The sequence below is a fragment of the Rhincodon typus genome, chromosome 34, assembly GCF_021869965.1.
Source record: "Rhincodon typus isolate 14 chromosome 34, sRhiTyp1.1, whole genome shotgun sequence".
Taxonomy (NCBI): Eukaryota; Metazoa; Chordata; class Chondrichthyes; order Orectolobiformes; family Rhincodontidae; genus Rhincodon; species Rhincodon typus.
This window is the reverse complement of record NC_063365.1, coordinates 24,735,747-24,757,269: the sequence shown is the minus strand read 5'-3', so window position 1 is coordinate 24,757,269 and position 21,523 is coordinate 24,735,747. Positions and strand designations below refer to the sequence as shown.

At 38.9% G+C, this 21,523-nt stretch overlaps 1 protein-coding gene across 4 annotated transcripts in view; it reads right to left on the bottom strand.

Moving 5' to 3' along the window:
- Nucleotides 1–21,523, bottom strand: part of ccser2a (coiled-coil serine-rich protein 2a) — a 632,026-nt gene that overhangs the window by 594,599 nt on the left and 15,904 nt on the right. For 3 of the 4 annotated variants that reach the window (XM_048616386.1, XM_048616383.1, XM_048616385.1), the window contains exon 2: nucleotides 1,897–3,391. In XM_048616386.1, coding sequence (XP_048472343.1) covers nucleotides 1,897–3,352 — 1,456 coding nt within the window. In that variant the 5' untranslated portion in view covers nucleotides 3,353–3,391. Of the gene's footprint in view, nucleotides 1–1,896; nucleotides 3,392–17,279; nucleotides 17,317–21,523 lie in introns of those variants that run through there. The other variant, XM_048616384.1, reaches the window with a different exon arrangement.

The following is a 21,523-nucleotide window of genomic DNA, read 5'->3' as shown; positions in this document are numbered from 1 at the left end:
ATAGATACACCCATGGCATTGTTCAAGAAAGAGATTCCAGGATGTTGACACATGACGATCCAGCAAAAGTGATAGAATTCCCAGCCAGTGGTGAGATTTGGAAGGGAATTTGCAGATGGTGGTGTTCTCATGCATTTGCTGCTTTTGTGCTTCTAGGTGTTAAAGGTCATGGATTTGGAATATGACGCCGAAGTAGCCTTGGTGAGTTACTGCAGTGTGTCTTTTAGACGGTACACACTGCTGTTTCTTTGCATTGGTGGTACACTGGAAAAAACTACCCATCAATCCAGGTAACTCAAAGATGCATTTACAATCTCCAGTGTTATACTATCTCCTGCTTGCTCTCTGGTCAGTTTTCAGTTAATACCCAGTTTATATTTCACAAGCTTAGCATTTGTGCCAAACCCAGAACTCCTATGGACTAACACTACAGGGGATCCCTGATTTACGAATGTCTGATCTTACGAATACTCTCACATACGAACAAGGTCCCATATTAATACTAATGTTAAAGGTCCGACATGCGAAAGTTTGCTCATTCTTACAAGCAACTATTTTAATAACACTGTACTGTACTGTGTTCCAACTTGTGCACAAATCAACTCACGAACACACGAAGTGGAGGCGATGGCCCAGTGGTATTAATAGCTAGACTGTTAATGCAGAGACCCAGATAATGTTCTGGGGACCCGGGTTCAAATCCTGCCACAGCAGATGGTGGAATTTGAATTCAATAAACATCTGGGAAATAACAGTCTAATGATGACCGTGAATCCATTGTTGATTGTTGGAAAAACCCATCTGGTTTCCCTAATGTCCTTTAGTGAAGGAAATTGCCATCCTTAGCTGGTCTGGCCGACATGTGGCTCCAGACCCACAGCAATGTGGTTGACTCTTAACTGCCCTCTGGGCAATTAGGGATGGGCAGTAAATGCTGCCTAGCCAGCGACGCCCTTGTCCCGTGAATGAATAAAAAATAAAATGGAACCAAGCCATAACCCAGGGACTGCCTGCAAATGTTAATGTAAATACAGTCAGGTTTCTGAACAGGTGCAAATTGCTGGGAATCAAGAAATGAGTTAAGGGTCTTCTAGCATTGTGGTAATATCCCTACCTCTGAATCAGGAGGTCTGAGTTCAAGTCCTACCTGTCCCAGGTGTGCATTACAACATGTCTGAATTGGTTGATAAAATAAATACAAGGGATGAATTGTTCATACCAATTCCTTGGTGGCAATGTACATAGTCACTGTTAAATTCAATTTGTTCGAGAAGAGTTTAAAAAGTGGAAGTCGTTCAAAACTCTAATTTATATACAAAAATGATCATTATCCGATTTTATTCATTGCAAATGTTTTAGTTTCTAATAATAAGTGGTACCTGAGCTAACAAGGATTCGTTGAGTAGTTACTGAGCCCAACTGTGGATGAGAACTGAATAAATGTCAGAAGACATACCCATTAACACAGAATGCCTCAATGATCACATCATTACAATTCCTCAGTGATCATCATCACAATTATGCATGTTAATTCAACTCCCATTCACCTAGATTCACTAAGTCTTCCACAACTTTTGAAGTAATAAGACCATTACCACTATTGTTTCAACACAATGCTGACAAATATGCAAAGAACAGTGGTGCCAGAAATATTAAAGCAATAGGTTTTTTTTTTTAATTTTTCAGTTTTAACAGTTCAAGATTATTGTTGGTAGTGTAAAATCTACCCACTGAAGACTACTCTCATTTTGACTCTGTGGATGTTAATTCATTGACACTGCTAAATGACATTTTACTTTGTAGTATTTATCAAAACATTAGTGAAATGCAGTTATGTTCAAGTTACGTACATGTAAAATATACTGTCACTGTATTTTATATTGAAATTTTACACACCAGACAAACCAGTCTCTATCCAATCTGTCCCTGTATATGCAGCAAGTAGAGCTTCCTCTATTCCAGCTGAAGACATGGCCTCTTTAGGACTGTAAAGATCATCAGGAATTTCTGTAGAAATAGAGTTGTCACTATCCACAATTTCAATGGACTCAGTACCTGAATTAGGTAAATGTTCACTTTTATCATCACTTATTTCACAATTAGAATCAATTAAATTGATCAGTTCTGGATTATCAATACTTTTTCCACATGCAGATTCAAGTTCTTCGTTACTTCCAGGTACAGTGCTCTCATCTACAGTACTAACAGTTAATACATTCTCAGCAGCATGTTCACTATTTACATTTTCATTCTTTAAATTGCTTTCACCAACTGTTTGGGTCCCAGGGATTTCTTCTCTGGTCTCAGACATTGAATTTACATTACTTCCTGTTCCTGAAGAGACCAGCCTACTAGATTTCATCAACGAAGATAGTGTGAACTTGGAGGCAGAGGTAGAAGCAAAAAATGGAGCTGTGGAACAACTAGGAGGAAGCAACGATTTTTTGAAGGCAGATGATGGTGCTTTTAGACATTGTCTATTGGAAGTACGTTTACAGAGTAATTCACTTGTGCTTGAGCTATCGCTACCCTTGGTATTGCCATAGCGAAGAACATGGGATTTCAAGGGCAGACCCGACCTCATTTGCTGTGTCAGACAAGATCTATCTGCAGCCTTTGAAAAGGACAGAGATCTCGGTATTACTTCAGTACCGCAAGAGTTATTTTGTATGGAATAAGAAAAGCTCTGTGATCTTACAATGTTCTCATCTGACAAGTTCTTCAAACTCTCTGAAGATTGACTAAGACTATCTTTTGAACTGCTTGATCCAGAGAAAGTCCCTTCTTGTTCAGACATCTTTGCAACTGCTGCTTTATGAAAACGGCCAACTGAATGGGACCTTGCAATTTGAGAGGATTTGACTGGCTTCCCCAGCATTTTCCCACGATCTCCTTTCGTGGCGTTATTTAATCCAGCTGCAAGGATTTTGCTTTCATTGTCATAAGGTATAATCTGCTGCTGTTTTTGATGCCTAGATGCTGCAGTAGTTTTACTCTTAAAGCCCAGGTTTGTGTAATCTTTAATAACAGGAGCCGTAGAATAAGAGTTTCTCTCCATTTTAACGAACTTTTCACTTGTAAAACTACAAGGGTAGAAACTAGTTGTGTCTTTTGCACCTTGTCCACCTGGTTTAGTTTTAACAGATCTTTTCCAGTTGAAAGAAAAGCCACCAACACAGCCAGCGCCATTTTGCTTGTCACCAACTTTTGAAGTGCTAGAAGCACTAGCACTGCGAACACAGGCTCCATTTGCTACAACTTGGGGAAGAGTCTCACTTAGCTTAGAGGTTCCACCACCAAACTTGGGCAATCTCGAAACAGAGGCAGATTTTCCCTGTGTTTTTCCTTCCATTAGCTATCAGACACTTCCAGTTCTGAATGTAACAACAATCTGCAAAACAAAGAAGAAACAATTTGTACAAATTTATATCAAACAAATTTCCACTCCCCACTCTAATACCCAGTGTGCCTATTCTAAACAAAGAATTAATAAAATTATCATTCACTACCAGAATCACACCATTTTATCTCCTATAAGAGTCAAAAGCAAATGACAAAAGCACATTTACTAAATACTTAGTCAATTCCATGCTATTCATGTCTATGAACATGTTATTTCAGCATGACACACTGCCTATTACCAGTAATTTAACTCATTTTTGTTCAAGAATTAGGAATGCTGCCCAATGAACAATACAAATCATCTGCTATGTTTACACATGTCCAATGCACATGAGAACTGAAAAATTATAAACTCCACCCTTGAACTGACTTAAGTCATAGTTGCCTCCCATAGCTTACTTACAGAACCATGTTATTTGAGTTAACTTTAAAATGTTAAAGGACTGTTTTGAAGAATAAACAAAATTTTAAAGCATGGTGTGGAGCTGGAGGAACACAGCAGGCCAAGCAGCCTCAGAGGAGCGGGAAAGCAGTCATTTCGGGTCGGTCATTTTAAAACATGGTTGGTTTTACATGAGGCAGGGAATAGTGAAATCATAAGACACACCCAGTTACAATTGTCTACTTTCCTATAATACTGAGGTTTATTCGAGTACAAAAACATATTTCCAAAAAACATAGGTTGGCTTTGGTGATCCTGCAACACTACATAATCTGTATTGTTTCACAATAGGGTTTGAATGAGACCTATGTATTTGCTTCAAAGAAACTGATCTGGTGCTTTTTTTTTCTACACCCTGGCAAATAATGTAATCAGATGTTCTAACTATCATAATTCAGTAACATCAGCATCTTTTGGCTTGTTGGATGCAAAACTGACTCATTATTATGAAAGAATAACGTCAAGGATATTTTTCAGACTGGAGGAAAAGCTGGCAGTGGAGTTGGTATCGGGAGCCTTGCTTTTCCTAACTATGTATTAATGATTTAGGTCTTGGTAATGCAAGGAACAATTTCAATGTTTGCAGATGACATAAAACTAACGAGAATTGAAAACTGTGAGGAAGACTGTGGAGAACTCCAAAAGGACACAGACAAGTTGATGAAGTGGGAGGATAGGTGGCAAATGAGTAACACAGAACACAGAACACAACAGCGCAGTACAGGCCCTTCGGCCCTCGATGTTGCGCCGACCTGTGAAACCAATCTGAAGCCCAACTAACCTAAACTATTCCATTAATCATCCATATGTTTATCCAATGACCATTTAAATGCCCTTAAAGTTGGCGAGTCTACTATTTTTGCAGGCAGGGCATTCCACGCCCTTAGTACTCTCTGAGTAAAGAACCTACCTCTGACATCTGTCCTATATCTATCACCCCTCAATTTAAAGCTATGTCCCCTCGTGCTAGCCATCACCATCCGAGGAAAAAGGCTCCCACTGTCCACCCTATCTAATCCTCTGATCATCTTGTATGTCTCTATCAAGTCACCTCTTAACCTTCTTCCCTCTAACGAAAACAGCCTCAAGTCCCTCAGTCTTTCCTCAATGCAGAGTTTCAATGCAGAGAAGTGTGAGGGGTGATGAATTTTGGCAGAAAGAACACAAAGACAATATAAAATAGGGGATACAATCCTAAAGGGGGTGCAGGAGCAGAGAAGTCCGAGTGTATATATGCACTGATCTTTGAAAGGAACAGGGCGGTGGAGTGACCAGTGAGTAAAGCATACAATATCTTCAGTTTCATTAATAGGGGCATAGAGTAAAAGAGCTAGGAGATAATGATAAACCTGTAAAAGACACTTAATACATCTCAGCTGCAGTATTGTTTACAGTTCTGGGTGTCACATTATAGGAAGAATGCAAACACAGAGTGCAGGATCAATTTCCGAGAACGGCTCCAGAAGAAAAAAACTTCAGTTATCCGGACAGATGGAAGGAGTGGGACTGTTCTCTTTGGCGAGAAGGCTAAGAGGAGATATGATAGAGATTTTGAAAATCATACGCAGGCTGCACAGAATAGGGACAAATTGTTCCTGCTTATAAAAGGAACAAGAATGAGGGGCACAGATTTAAAGTGATTTGCAAAAGAAGCAAGAGTGACATAAGTAAAAATTTCTTTCACTCCGTGAGTAGCTACTGTACGCAGGTACCTCCTAGAAGTGTGGTGGAGGCAGGTTCAATTGAGGCATTCAAGAAGGTACTGGATAATTATTTGGATTAAAATAAAGTGCAAGGATATGAGTAAACTGCAGGAGATTGGCATTAGGTAATGATGCTCGTTTGAAGAGCCGATGCAGGAATGATGGGCCAAATGATTTTCTATAATATATGACTTCTACGATTCTGTGATACTGGGTGTATATCATTGAACGTTATAGACCACACAACTGACAACCAATACTCCATTAATATTGATATCTTAACTTGTGGATACTAACAGATCTTGGCGTGTGCTTGAGGATTTATGCACGGGTAAAAAGCACTGAGAACAGCCCTTTCCAAACCCCTCACCTCAAAACAAAAAAAACAACCAAACTATACAGCCAAGTAAAATCTACAATTTAAGTGAGATGAATGGTCCTTGGCAATAACGTTAAAAAGAACATTTTAACTCTCCTTTCAAGCAATATAACTCGACAGAGGGCTGCCCACGCCTTATGCAGAGTTAACTGGTGCCAGACCCTGGGTCAAGTCCCACCTGCTCCACAGGTGTGTGATAACATCTCTGAACAGATTGAGTAGAAAATATATGAAGTAAAGAAATCATCCAAGGTGGTGATGGGTTTTTTGGTCTTGATTGATTTATGAGAGAGGAACTTGCTGAATCACTGGGAGGATATTAACATTTATCCACACAAATTGAGTGTCTCACATCAGCCAGACAGATTGTTGTAACTCTTGATGTGTGGAGTGCACTGGTAATCAAGCCCTAATACTCCACGAGCCATACCAAGATGATAAATGTTTTATTTTATCACCAAAATAGTTAATTTTTCTCTTTATTACTGTTATCTATAACGAGAGCGATGAACCACATTTCGTCAACAAACTCAAAAATAACTTGTTTAAGAACAAACGCATTTTTTAAAACATATGGCAAAAAAATCAAACTTGGCTATAATACAAGTTTAAACAATATTTCCCAATTCCACACATTTACATTCATACGCTGATAACATAACGCTGCAGAGATATCATGTGTTCAAAAAAAATAGGAATAACACTGCTATACATCAAGAATTCAAATGCAGAAGATAGGATAGGTTGACTTCTCACAGTTCCTTAGATTTCATGTTGGCAAGATCTGATTGATGACAGTTACAGAATGATAGAATAACTTCAAACCAATGCTCAGATTCAGATGGGAAACAGTTAGTAGCCCTGATATTTGAAACATTACTAGGTTTGTTTCAAACTACTTTGCTGACAGAGAAAGAGCTTTTCAGTTGAATTTGCTTTAAGGGTTCTCCGACTGGCTGAGAGATGCAGAACATCTCCTTCCATGCAAACTTCTCCACAACTACACTATCAAGGTGTGTACTGAGAAAGCAATTTTATCTCAGAGGCCATCATTAAGCCACCTTCAGCGTAGATCTAAAGATTTCCCCACTGTGTACAACAATTAACCATAAACGCACTTCTCATTTTCTCTTAAAAGCATTGCTGGGCTTGTTTAATGTTTAGTTTTCATGAAATCACATCATAAATCCCTCTTCAACCCAGAAGTGCCCAAACACATCCAGTTACTCACAGTGCATGAATATGATTATTTCTATAAAGATGGGGTGGGGGGGGGTTCACATTCCTTGTCCTCAAGGACCCTGCTTAGAATAATTTTATAACATTAAAGGCATAATATAAAAAATTAAAGATGCTTTGTTGACAAACATGCTTGTGCATATCAAGCAAATAAGGCTTCACTGGCCTGAGTATGTGCACAAGATGAAAAGTGGCCATATCCCAAGAATGCTATATGGTTCGCCCGTGCCAAGAGACCAGCAGGGTGCAATAGCTCCAGTGCATGGATGTTGTCAAAACACCCTTCAACATCAATGAAGGTAGGTGGGAATCGATGCAAATATCTGCAGCAGCAGATGTCGGGTGTTTAGCACCAAGATGACAAGCCGTTTCAGGAGCTCCACAGCAGATGTCAGACCTACAAACAAGACATCGGCAGAGATCATCCCACTCCACTAGCAAGAGACAGCTTTATGTGCAACAACTATGACAGCCCAGAATTGATTTTTACAGCCATCAAAATAATCGCAGATGATCTCATCCGGCCTCAACAAACTATATGATAAAAGATGGTCCATACGTAACACCAAAAGAGTCACTCCCTTGGATACCTGGCACTTTCCTCCTCAAATGTATTACAACTCAAGCCTCCCCCTCTCATTTTCTGTCAAGTGTAAATGCAGTTTCATTAGACGCTGGCCCACTATTTCTTGTGGATGGAAGAATGCCAAGCAGTTTGTTGTTGAAGGACATTAGTGATCTTAACGAGTTTTTACATCATCCTTGTAAAGCTCAGAGATTTAATTATTTGGTAATTTTTCTCATTCCCCATCCTATTTTTTATTTGCTGTAGATTTATCCACCTCCCTTTTGATGTGGACCAGAGCTAGATCCAATCAGAAAGCTGCATCTGTACTGTTTAAAGACTCTATAATGCTTGGGAAATAGATAGCAGATTATTCCAAATAATTTGCTTTAGAAATATCTTAAATCCATCCTTCTATAAAGGTGGAGATAACTGTCCCGTGCTGTCACAAATGAACTCATCAAACCAATTCCTTCATACAGGACAGAGAAAGCAGGGAAGTTACCGTTCTTGCAGTGCTGTAACAAACCATCAGACACTGAATTTAGAACAAAGCCCAACAAACAGCAGAAGTATCAAATTCTACATTACAACACTAAGTATTCTTTCTGGGGAATAGCAGCTTAGTGGTTATAGTACCAAACTAGTGATCCAGAAAGCTGGACAAATAATCAAGAGAAATCAGTTTAAATCCAACAATGGCAGATAAGCCTTTCAAATTCTCTTACTTAAATCTGGAATAAAAAGCTGGCATAAGTAGTGGTGACCATACAACTGCACATTAGTTTTTCCAAGCAACCCAACCCACAATGTTGGGCAAACAAGGTGTACAGCTGGATGAACACAGCAGGCCAAGCAGCATCAGAGGAGCAGGAAGGCTGACGTTCCGGGCCTAGACCCTTCTTCAGAAAAGAATGTTTTTCTGAAGGAGGGGCTAGGCCCGAAACGTCAGCCTTCCTGCTCAGCCTGCTGTGTTCATCCAGCTCTGCACCTTGTTATGTCAGATTCTCCAGTCTGCAGTTCCTACTATCTCTGAAACAATTTTAACCACAATGTTGGGCACTTTTGGTATACTGGCTTTTAGCCTTAATCAAAAGAAGCAAGGTAACTTACAACAGAATCCCTTAGATTTTGTATGACTGGTATTTCCCCAAAACACAAGTTTAACAGTCTGGACTGGCAGATGTTTGCAGTAGCTGCTGCATTATTTTGCAAATTTCATTAATTATTTATAATGGAAATTCTGAAGCAATCAAGAGCATTGTAGACATTAACCATAACCATCTTTAGCAGCTGTACAGCAGTGTGTATGGGTGAAGACAGTCAGACCATTAGTAATAGACAGCTATATCAAATATGGTTGTTAATAAAGGGTCAAAGTGGACAGCTCCTTCAGAAAGGTGGCACAAGCAGGATAGGCTGTCATGCCTCTTTCTGTGATTTAACGTTTAAAATTCCATCAAAGATCTTATCAGTACTAGATACAAGCTTATCACCTGATACCTGGCAGGATGAACAAAAGCAGAAATTGCTAGAAAAACTCAGGTCTTGCAGCATCTGTGGACAGAAAGCAGAGTTAACATTTCGGATCCAGTGACTCTTCCTCAGAACTTGTCAGGTTAAGCTGCCAGCCAAAATCATCAGAGAAAGACATGTGCTGAATGATGTCTAATGTCAGTATGAAGTTGAAAAATTTTACTGGTATATTTCTAGCTATTCATTATGTTTTCCTTCAACCCAAAAGGGACAAACTTTCATACGATGAAACAGCTGAAATGCTAAAAAGATTATTGTACTTGGAACTGCTGTGCTATTACATTAATGGCATCTTCAAGGAGTCATCCGGTTCCACTGCTGCCCTGGAAAGTAGGCAAAAACACAGCATCTTTTTTCAAAATTCACATAACATGGATGCTACCTGTAAAACAGCATTTATTGCTCATTCCTAATTGTTAATTGAAAAGGTGGTGTACCTGTATGGAGAATAACAAATAATTCAATTCCTGGCTGTAGGTAAGTGCTCTTCCCCAGGCACTTACTCTTGCAAAGTCAATAAGCCTGCCATTTTTCAGACTGTAGCATTTTGGCTTGAGTGGCCAATGGAGATTATTGCACAGGAATTTTACATCTTTGCCAGAATATGTAGTGAACATATAGCAATATGGCTGCAATGAAAACAACACCATGATAGGATATTATAAATAGGAGATGCAAACTCAAATTGTACGATTGTATTTTAGTAACCCGTAACATTGTATGCAACAAAACAAGTGCATAATAGACCAGACAATCCAGTGTTTTAAGATGTGAATCGTATAGGACAGCGTTGAAGCAACACAACAGCACAGAGATCAGGTTGAAAGTCATGATTCTTGATTGTAATTTATGATTACCAAACCCTTTCCACATTTACCAGCCTAAACAGACCTGTAGTCTGTCGAGAACCAGCAAAAATGGTGAACTTGGCAAACTATAGTTGCAATGCCTCCAAGGAACTTGTACTGTCAACAAACCCCAGCTCCTGAGCTAGAACTAAACACCTCTAAAGACAGCAGTGTTCTTTAATTCACCTTGCAATGCTTATGAAATAAAAACCACAAATTCTCTCAAGGTACATCACAACTCAGGTAGATTACATATGTAGCCAAAAAGCATTAAAAAACAAGGAGCATAAACAGGTGTAAATAATCATTAACACAAGAACTGAACTCGAACAGGAAATAAAAGGACTCAAAGACCAATTGCCATGAACTGAGCCTCTGTTGTGTACTTCAATAGCAGTAATTAGAACGCAAGACTCGCCTCCAGTTATGCTCTATCATTCTGAAGTACTGATAACCTTAATAAGAGACCTGTTGAATATTTTGAAAAAATGCTAAATCCCAAAGTTAAGTACAGGATTCAAACTCTAAATCGATGATTTCCCAACTGCACAGCTTTGGGATTTGACCAAATCTCAGGACATAAGAACATTAAAAAAAGGAGCAGCAGGCCTTGGGTCCATCCAGCCCACTATGCCACGATCATGTTTGGCTAATTTGGTTGTGGGCATAGCTGTATATTTTTGCCAGCCTCCAATAAACCTTGTCAATCAAAAATATGCCCAGCAGTCTTGACTATATTTTAATTTGGATTTTAGTAATCCATAAATTTAAACTTACATGCTGTACAATATGCGACCCAATGAAGGAAATGCTAATACACCATGCATCCAGTGCTTTTGAAATGCAAGTCATATCCCACCAACACTGAAGCAACACAACCATAGACATCAACTTGAACCTCATGGCTCTTGATTGTAATTTCTGACTACCAAACTGGTCTCCATTGCATTCTGAGGCACAGAATTCCAAAGACTAACAACCCTCTGAGCAACTAAGTTTCTCTCCATCTCAAATGAGAAGCCCCTTATTTTGAAACTACATTCCCAAGTTCAACTATTCCCTCACAACAGGAAACATTCTCTCAACATTACCCTGTCAAGCCCCCTATAATCTTAGTTTGCAATAACCTCTCGCTCATCACTTGTCATTCTTCTAAACTTTTGAGATTAGGACCAATCCCAAGATGCTCAACCTTTCCTCACAAGGCAAAGCACTCATCCCAGGAATCAGCCGATTGAATTTTCAGTGATGTGTTTGCAATAATGTTATATCCCACCTAAGGTAAGGTCACCAACATTGTGCATAGTACTCAAACTATAGTCTCATAATACCCGATGTGCTTGTAGAAAAACTTTACTACTTTTATACTCCATTCCCCTCTGCAATAAATGCTAAAATCCTGTTTTCCTCCTAACTACTCGCTGTACCTGAATACTCACAATGTCATTCATGTACAAGGACACCAAGTTTCCTCTGTACTTGAGCATTTCTTACTAACAGAAACATGGAGCAGGAGGCAACTATTCAGCTCCTTGAATCTATTCAAACATTCTACATCATGGCTGATCATCTAACTCAAAGTCATTTTCCCGTACCTTACCTATATCCCTTGATTTCACTTGTATCTGAAAATCTATCAGTCAATCTCTATATTGAACACATTCAGTGAATAGGCTTCCATAGCCCTATGGAGTCCAGAAATCTAAAAATTCTCCATCTTGTGAGTGAACAAAGTCCAGCTCATCTCAGTCCTAAATGGCCTGCCCCTTGTTCTGTGCCTGTGGCCACTGGTCTCCACATACAAATTACATTCTACTTTTCTATTCTTCCTTCCACATCATCTGTAAACTTTCTGCCCAGGTACAACCTACTTCCAGTCTCCCATCTTTCTTAAACCAAGATGTTTATATTTCCGAATTTCAATTGGCTGGGAACTTGCCAGAATATTGGGAATTTTGGAAAATTACAACCAATGCATCCACCATTTCTGCAATCACTTCCTTCAAGAACCTAGCGTGTAGCTAATCAGGTCCTAAGGTCTCATCAGCCTTAAGTTCAATTAGTTTTCTCCCTTTTGCCTCTTAATTTTCTATTCCTAGGACACTTTTACTGTGAAGTACAATGTACTTTAGAGACTCTTATTTCCTCAGCTTTTCATCATTAATTCTTCTGTCTTACACTCCAAGGGTCCGATGCTCATTTTCGCAACTCTTTTCCTTTTTGTATACTTGTATAAGGTTTTACTTGAATGAATGATTTATTTATTGTACAGTGAATAATACAGCAAAATACACTGAAAAACTTCAATATCACCACAACCCGGCACCATTTCGATTTGTTTAAGAATAAAAGGGATAAAAGATGTAACTAAAAAGTGCTGAGATAGCTCACCAACGACATCTATGCCACAACCCTTCCTCCACTGCCTCCCTGTCACCATCGCCAGATCCACCAACGTAGGAGTCACCAATCTTTACATGCCATCTGTTCACCACTGGGCCTGCTGCTATGTTGATGCCAGGTCCCATGCTGAACCCACACTTGCCCTGCAACCAAGAATGCCCAGCTCCATCGCAGCCTTGCCAACACTTGGAGTCCCCATTCTGAGCCTACTGCAACTAAGAGTCCCTGGCTCTGCTGCCAGAGCAGGCCGCTGCTGACTCGCCAAGAGACCAGCTCCGGCCACCATCCTCCAAGATGTCGCCTTGCCAGCGTCGCCATCTTGAAAAGTCTGCTGCTGCCACCACCGCCACCGCCACCGATATACTGGACAAACTTTGCCGTTTCTGCCAGCCCCTGACACCGGGAGGACATCACTGCTGCCGCTACTGCCACTGCCAACACCTCCAGCCGCCAGAAGGAGCTGTGTCCAACTACCAGGAGGAGCCACCATTACACCTGCTCCAGCTGCCATGCCGATGTTGCTAACTAACCCGCTGCAAAAGGCTCCAACGAAAAGAAAAATGAAAGAAATAAAATGGAAGGAAAAAAAAAGAGCAGAAGTAAAAAGAAAAGCAAAAAAGAAAGCATGGGGGAGTGGATAAACCCCGGGCAAGAACCTAAATGAAGCCCTGCTACTCAACGGTCATCTAATAACTACTTCCAGTCTTTTATATTTTTTGCTAGTATTTTCTCATTCTCTAATTTCTCCTCTTTGCTTTTTTGGTTAGCTCCCATAACTCTTCCCATTTCTCACTTGGTATCTACTGCCTTTCATCTCTGGAGTATCTCTTATTTCGCTTTCAGGAAGACTTTATATAAAGGTGAATTACTGGTCAACAAAAACAATTGTTTTATTTTGATTAAGACATTTGGCAACTGAGCTGTGTTTACAACTGTGGTACATTTACACGTTGGTTTTCCTAAACTAGTTAATTTCTATTGTCAACGTGGGTTTAAAAGCCTTTCCTTACTAGAGTACTTAGCTCAGTGTGATTTTCCCAAAGTTGAAATATTGATACAGAGCCATGTGCACACAGACTACCATAAAGCAGGCAATCCTTCACATTGTTATTCAAATTGGAAAATACATTGGTCTATGTTGGCAAACACTCCCATGTGATTTTTCAGTTGTTTAAGTTAAAGCTTTAAGCTTAATGATCTATCTTAAAACATGGACACCTACTTAACAAAAATGAAAGTCTGATTTTACTTCTCACTACCTTTCAATGAATTCTGTTAGTCAGCCTGTATCATGGGCTTTTAAACAGGAGCAAATAACCCTATTATTGTCAATGTTGACATCCAGTGAAATGTCACATTTATTATGTTAATTATCAAAATGGTGAACTAATATTGCCTCAACATCATCCTTTTAAAATTACAATCAAAAATTTAACTCATTATCCCAACCTGTAAAATCAAAATGAACAATAAAACCCTATTTAAAAAAGAAATCACCAAACTATTTCAATTTTGACAAAACCTTGCTTTCCAGCTCAACAAATATGCTGGATTGATCTAACCGAGCCACTTCAGACTCTAACAGACAGGATGCCTCATTTGAAAACAAATACCTTTGCCACCTTCAGTGTTCTAAAAACCTAAATTTTGGATTCCCAAAGACATTGTTCATAAATTTATAATTAACACTCATCCAGTACATTCTACTGGGTTACAACCGTTTCATGTCGATTTGTTGTAAATTTAGAAAATTCCCAGACATTTGGGACTAGAAACTTCCGTAAAAATGTAGAAATTGCTTTGCAATCCAGGAATGACCTACTTTGGACCTAAGGGAGGAATTGCATTGTGATAAGAAATTCACAGTTGTGCAAAAAGAACGATCATGTTTGCGCCTGCACTGAAAAGCTAATGAGTCCTGTGAACTAAAACCGAAATTAAACATCATTACCATCTACTCCTGGTAGGTTTACAAGACTAATAACTTTACAATAAATTATTTCTAGTGCAAATCTCTGACACTTGGAGTAGAAAAATTTCTGTCTTGCTCAAGAATAATTCTAAACTACATCACAAAATGTGAAACTTAGTAGAACACAGTGAAGAACATAGTCCCAAAGCACAACACAGGAGTGTAATTACATGAAACAAGTGACAGTGATATTAGGACACATAACCTGGTCAAAGCTTGGTCAAAAATATACCTTTCAAGAAGTGGCTTAAAAGAGGAGAGATGGAAAGGTTAAGGGAGAGAATTCCAAAAGGTTACTCTCTAGGTGTCTGAAGATAAGATGATCAATGATGGTGGTATGGAATTAGGGAATATATAAGACTTTAGAATTGAAGCAGCACAGAGGTCTCAAAGACAAAGCTCTGTGGAGGTCACAAAGGTATGGAGGGGAGAGGTCATGGAAGAATTTGAACATGAGGGTGACATCTTAAAAATGAGGCACTTCTGGACTCAGAGCCACTGTAACTCAGTGAGTGAAGTGGGTAATGAATGGTACAAATTAGGATCCAGGCAGCTTAAGTTTACAGATAGTGGAAAGTGGGAACTCAGCCAGGACAGTACTGGAATAGTGGAGTCTGGAGGTAACGAAGACATGGATAACTGTTTTACGCAGCAGTTAGCAGAGGTCAAGAGCAGAGTCCACTTCCTGTATGATAATGCTCTTTTGAAACATCTTGGGATATTTTACGATTTCAATGGAACTATATAATTGAAACACTTGATGCCATTGTTAATTCAAAAGTTAAGGATAATCCATCACTGAGATCAAACTATTGAAAATAGTTCATTTTAGTAAAGCAGAAATAGATTTGAAGGTTTAGCAAGTTACAAATATTTCTTTGTTCTTTTATGGGATATAGGCAGCACTGATAAGGCCAGCATTTTCTGCCCATCCCTAACTGACCTTAAATTGAATGACTTCCTAGACCATTTCAAATGGCTGATAACAGTCAACCACATTGCAGTGGGTCTGGAGTCACAAGCAAACCAGACCAGGTAACAACAATAGATTTCCTTCCCAAAGGACACTATGAAGCAGATTTTTTTTTAAAAAACAACAATGATGGCTTCATATAACCATTACTGAAACAAGCTTTATAATCCATATTAATTAATTGAATTTAAATTACACTAGGTGCAATGGCAGGATTTGAACCCATGTTCCCCGAGCATTTAATAATTCTAAAGAAGAGTCATACTAGACACGAAACGTTAACTCAGCTCCTCTCTCCATAGATGCTACCAGATCTCCCAAGTTTCTCCGGCACTTGGTTTTACATCAGATTTCCAGCATCTGCAGTATTTCACTTTAATTGCCAGAGCATTACTCTTGATCTCTGGAGTACTAGTCCAGGGACACTACCACAATGTCAACATGGACTCCAATTATACTACTTTAAGACTGCAGTATTAAATCCCAAGAAAGAGATATGTAGTCTGACCAGGGGTCCCATTTGTGAACTGACTGAATTCAATATGCAGCATCTCATCAGATCACACCTAGATCAGGGAGGCACAATCACTGTAGTATCATGTGTCCTAAGTATTCATCTGGCATTAATCCTGCATTTTTGAGCACAGATTTTTGCATTATTAATACTAAATATACCCCATATGTCTTAGCAGGCAGAAGTCAATGTGATCACTGGGAACTTTTATTTACTTGTCTTTACATTTCCTTTATCTGTTTCTTATATCTAGATAGGGAGGCTGTCAGGCTCAACATTTTGAACCAATGTCGACAGACTGAGTGAAGCTACCCATCTATGAGTTTAATTCTTTTCACAATGGGAGGAAACCCTTGTGTATGCAAACATATACGGAATGTGGACTCATGCCAGAAGCACAGACACAAAATGCATTTGCATTTTCTTCCTTCTATTTCACCAACAAAAAAAGGGAGCAGGTGCAATACAGAGGTACAATAGGCAACACAGACTCTGTCATGAACCAGAATTATCAGGAACCAGCAATGAACAGAAAACATCAGGTAATTTAGGTTGACAAAAGAAGCTTCATCTTCAGCTTAGTTTAACACTATCACAAGATGATAATTCAATTTCCTTTCATAGTTACATCATCGCCTTTTCAAATTTAATTCCTACACCAAACCCCTGAACAACCACATCATCATAAAAAGCTCATTTGAACATGAACAGTTTTTGTTGCATTCAGATTTTCACTTCAAACTTTTTTTTTAAACTCAACAGACATTTTTGGACAAGAGGATGAGCAAGGCAGCTTAAATGATGAATCATTCTAGGCCTCACTTAAAGCACAGATGATACATAGACACAAACTTAAGCATTATGACCCAACACTCCCACCTTCATCCGTTTTACAGAAAGATAAACTAATTAATTCACAGACAAAGACAATGCAAGGAGAAATATTTAGATCCAAGAAAATTGTTATTACTTCAGTGAAGCAGGATGCAAGTCCATTATCAAATATTCCGTGACATTTTGATTTTGTGATCATGTCATTAAATGCATGACAGTAACAGTATGTTCAGAACATTGAGTAACACAAGCACCACATTTTTTGAATGCAACGGAACTCTTGCCCATTGTTGTCTTTTTTCTAAATCACATTTCCTATGTGCCGAAAAGTTTCACATTAAGAAAATGAAGCATCAATTATAAAGTGACACCTTTCTTTCTACACGTCTGATTTGAGCCAGAAGAAATTAGTGGTGTAATCTCTTAAATTTAATCAAGTTAACAAACATGTTTCATCGAGAGTTCTTACCAGTCATTTTTGAAAGGTGTAATATTTTGGGTTCACCCTGCTCGACTGTACTTTAAACACATCAATGTGGCAATTTCATTTGTACGTGTAGGCGGGCGGGGGGGAGAAATGGAGCCCAACTACAGGGGGATACTGCTTTGTGAAAAATGGAAATAAACTTCAGTACAGTTCTACGTGTTTAAGATGATTTTTTTTTCCAATAACATCAAGTATTGTAAACTCCAACCCTCCAAGAATATCGAACAATTGAAGATAGAAGTAGAGTAAATTGAAATCAATTCCCTGCAGCAAATGGACTCTTCCAGTGGATTAGTAAATATATTGGTTCCTAGCTGGGCTAGTCTGGGCTGATAACGTGAAGTAGACTTTACTACCTTTTCATCAGTGAACATTGTGTTTTCAGAAAGTCATCAACGTTGCACAAATACAAGGTGTATTATCAGTCACGATTCGGTTATGCAAAGCATTGTCTCTCAAGTCATCTGCATAGTTAAAAAGCCGCCAGCTGCATCAGGCACACAGCCTCCCCCTTTTTTAAAACAAAGTGATTTAAGAGCCCAGACATAATTTCCGTAATAAACTCTGATTTGGTTTCAATCACATTCAAGACAACGGACAACTCATCAACATGCAAACTATGACGCTTTTTTGGAACATTAAATGAGATATAAATAACATGCAGCCTGATAAATTAAGCACAAGATTCTGTTTGAAGCTATATTCACACCCAGTATCATAGCTCAATATTTCAACATGAAGGCTACAGACATAGTATTTAACAATTTAGTTATATTAACAGTTATGATATTCACAACCTCAATCCAATCTAAAAACGATGGTCCAATAACTGTAATCTTTATCCAGGGCATTATGTAGTCATTATGTTTCGCACAACCAGAAGTGTTTAAGGAGTTGCGGTCAGGCATATTAATGAGATATCCCAGTGATTAGTGCCTTGATGTTGGGCATGTTGAACCACTCTTGTCACAATCAAATCTGGGGATCTTTCAAAGGTGCCACTGGTCACACTCCTTTCGTGGCTGAGGACCCTGCTGCAAGTTGACCAATCTCAAACATATAGGAAAGCAGGGATCATTGCTGCCTGTTTTGTTGATCGTGGTTGATGAGTTCCTAATCAGGCAGACTGCTTTGGCTGAATGGTGTCGACCTTCTTCAAAATTGTTGGAGCTGCACGCACCCAGACAAGACCATATGGGCGAGGAGGGACCAGTACAAGCAGAATGGGTTACACCCAAGCAGGACCACTTTAGCCGCTCTTGATAAGTCAATCCCTTCATCCCAGAAACCAGCCTAGTGATTCTCTTTTCAATTGTCTCCAGTGCTAGTGCATCCTTTCTTAAATACGAGGACCAAAATTGTAAATAGTACTCTAGGTGCGGCCTCACCAACACCCTGTACACTTGTGACAAGATTTTGCTTTCTTTAAGCTCCAATGCCCTAGCAATAAGGACAAAATTCTATTTACCTGCTTAATTACTTGCTGCACTTGCATGTTAACTTTTTGGGTTTCTTTCACAGTATCAACCAGAACCCTCTTCACTGTATTATTTTTTGCAATGTCTCTCAATTTAAATAATAGACTGCCTTTTCATTCTTCCTACCCCCACACTTTCCTACATTTAACTCAACCTGTCAAGTTTTTTGCCCACTCTCTCAAACCATCTATATTCACGTTCAGATTCTTAAATATCCTCATCACAACACGCCTTCCCATCTATTTTGTATCATCAGCAACTTTGCCTAAGTTACACCCTGCTCCACTCTCCAAGGAATAAATACAGATCCTAAATACTTGAACTCCACTTATTTAAAGAACTCTACTAAATTTGTAGGTGAAAATTAGGTTTCAATGATTTTGCAGTTAAGCAAAATTGTATTTTCACAACTGCCTCATGGCATTGTGCAGATAAAGCCAGAAATGTAATGGATACTTTAAGATTCAACCTCTTCCTTTATTTTTTGGCTTCAGTGTTTGCTGGGGGGCAACATGCAAATACACATTTTTTTAACCTTGATATACACAATAGCAGATCCGGACCATTGAGTGGCGTACACACAAAACTACAAGATCCTACGTGAATGATAAGTACATCGGTAGGACAAAGCATTGGGAAGAGATTAAAAATATTCAGTACTTTAACTTAATATAAAATCACTTGTCAATTACTCAGAATATTTTTCAATAACTTGCAGTTAATTTCACACTTTCACATTTATTTGATCAGTATTTGCAGGCAATCTGAGAGGTACTGACAACATTCCACGTGACCCAAACCAAAGCAGAAATTTAAAATTACAAGTAAATGCAAAGACTACATTTATTCACAGGATACTGTTTCATGTAATTAAATGTCTCTGGAACATTATAAATCAACTTGTACAAGAGTGGAAGATGATGTTTTTGATGTGTAGTTTTTCAATAACAATCCCAAAAAGATCGGAACGAATACAGGACTTTATAACGAAAAAAGGCTCCATAATCAACAAGTGCCTCAATGTAGTGCACTGCAGACTGCTTTCTAAAGTTCTCAACACCCATTTTCTTCCAGCTAATTTGGCAGCATGAAGCAGATATAGCAACCACAGAATCCATGCACTGCCATTTGATCAATTACAGCGCTGCTTGGAACAGCGTACTTGCCATCTCCAGTTATGAAGAACTGAGCAAAAGGTCAGTGGTCAGAACAGAAACAAAATAACCTCAGGACAGGATTGTAACAGGGATTGAAACAGCCCTTCCTGAAATGAGCAGAAATTAAAGTGCTGCAGATGCTTAAAATGTGGGAACAAAAGACATAAAATTAGTTCTAGTGAAGAGGTTCCACACCAAAAATGTCAACTTATATATTCTCAATAAACACTATCTGACCTGAACTTTGCCAGTTTCTGTTTTTGTTTCTTAAGTAACTATAGATTGTCTCAATCTACTGCCAATCGGCTATGGGCCTACAAGACAAACTGCTCACAGGCAAACAAGCTTACTAAAAAAAGTCACTAAAATAATAGCATGGAAAACGAGAGATTGTAATTGTGGTGCAGTGGAATGATCCTTGGGGAACTGAGCCAATGTAGATTGGATAAAAGTGGAGGAAACATCAATCTGGATCTCAGCTGTGCTCAGCCTGACAGTTCTTCATCCTGACACTAAGTAACTGAAATAGCAAGCGTTTGTTTCCCATCATTGGCATCTTTATCACATGATGAGCACAAAACATAATATTCATCTATTGGATTTCATAGCACTTTTAAAGGACGGACTCTTCCAAATGTTCACTAAATAGTGGTGACACTTGGAAGACTAATTAGTAAAGTTAAATCACATGGGATTCAGGGAGAGCTTGCCAACTGGATACAAAATTGGCTTGATGGTAGGTGTCAGAGGGTGGTGGTAAAGGGTTGTTTTTCGGGCTGGAGGCTAGTGACCAGTACTGGGTCCCCTTTCATTTGTCCTTTATATAAACGAATTGGATGAGAATTTAGGAGGCATGGTTAGTAAGTTTACGGATGACACCAAAATTGGTGGTATAGTCAATATTGAAGAAAGTTATCTAAGATTACAAAGAGATCTTGATCAATTGGGCCAGTACACTTGGGAGTGGCAGATGGAGTTTAATTTGGATAAATGAGGTATTGCATTTTGGTAAAACAAATAAGGGCAGGTCTTATACAGTTAATGTTATTGCCCAGGAAATGTCGAACAGAGAGGCCTAGGAGTTCAGGTACATAGTTCTTTGAAATTTGCATCACAGGTAGACAGGGTGGTTAAGAAGGTGTCGAGCATGCTTGCTTTCATTGCTCAGACCATCGAGTATAGGATAACACAGTGTAGAGCTGGAGGATCTTTTTGATTTAATTTGATTTGTTATTGTCACATGTATCTAGGTACAGTGAAAAGTTTTGATCTGCATGCAGTACAGGCAGATCATACCATACAAAGTGCAATTGGGGTAGTAGAATAGAGCAAGGAACACAATATTACAGTTGCAGAGAAGGCGCACAAAGACCGAGATTAACATTATAATTAAAATTTGAGAGGTCCACTCAGGCTAATAACAGCAGGGAAGAAGCTCTTCTTGTTCTGTTGCTACATGTGTTTAAGCTTTTCTATTTTTGCCAGATGGAAGAAGTTGGAAGAGATTATAACCAGGGTGCACGGGGTCTTTGCTAATGTTGGTTGCCTTCTTGAGACAGCGAGAAGTATAGATGGAGTCATTGGATGGAAG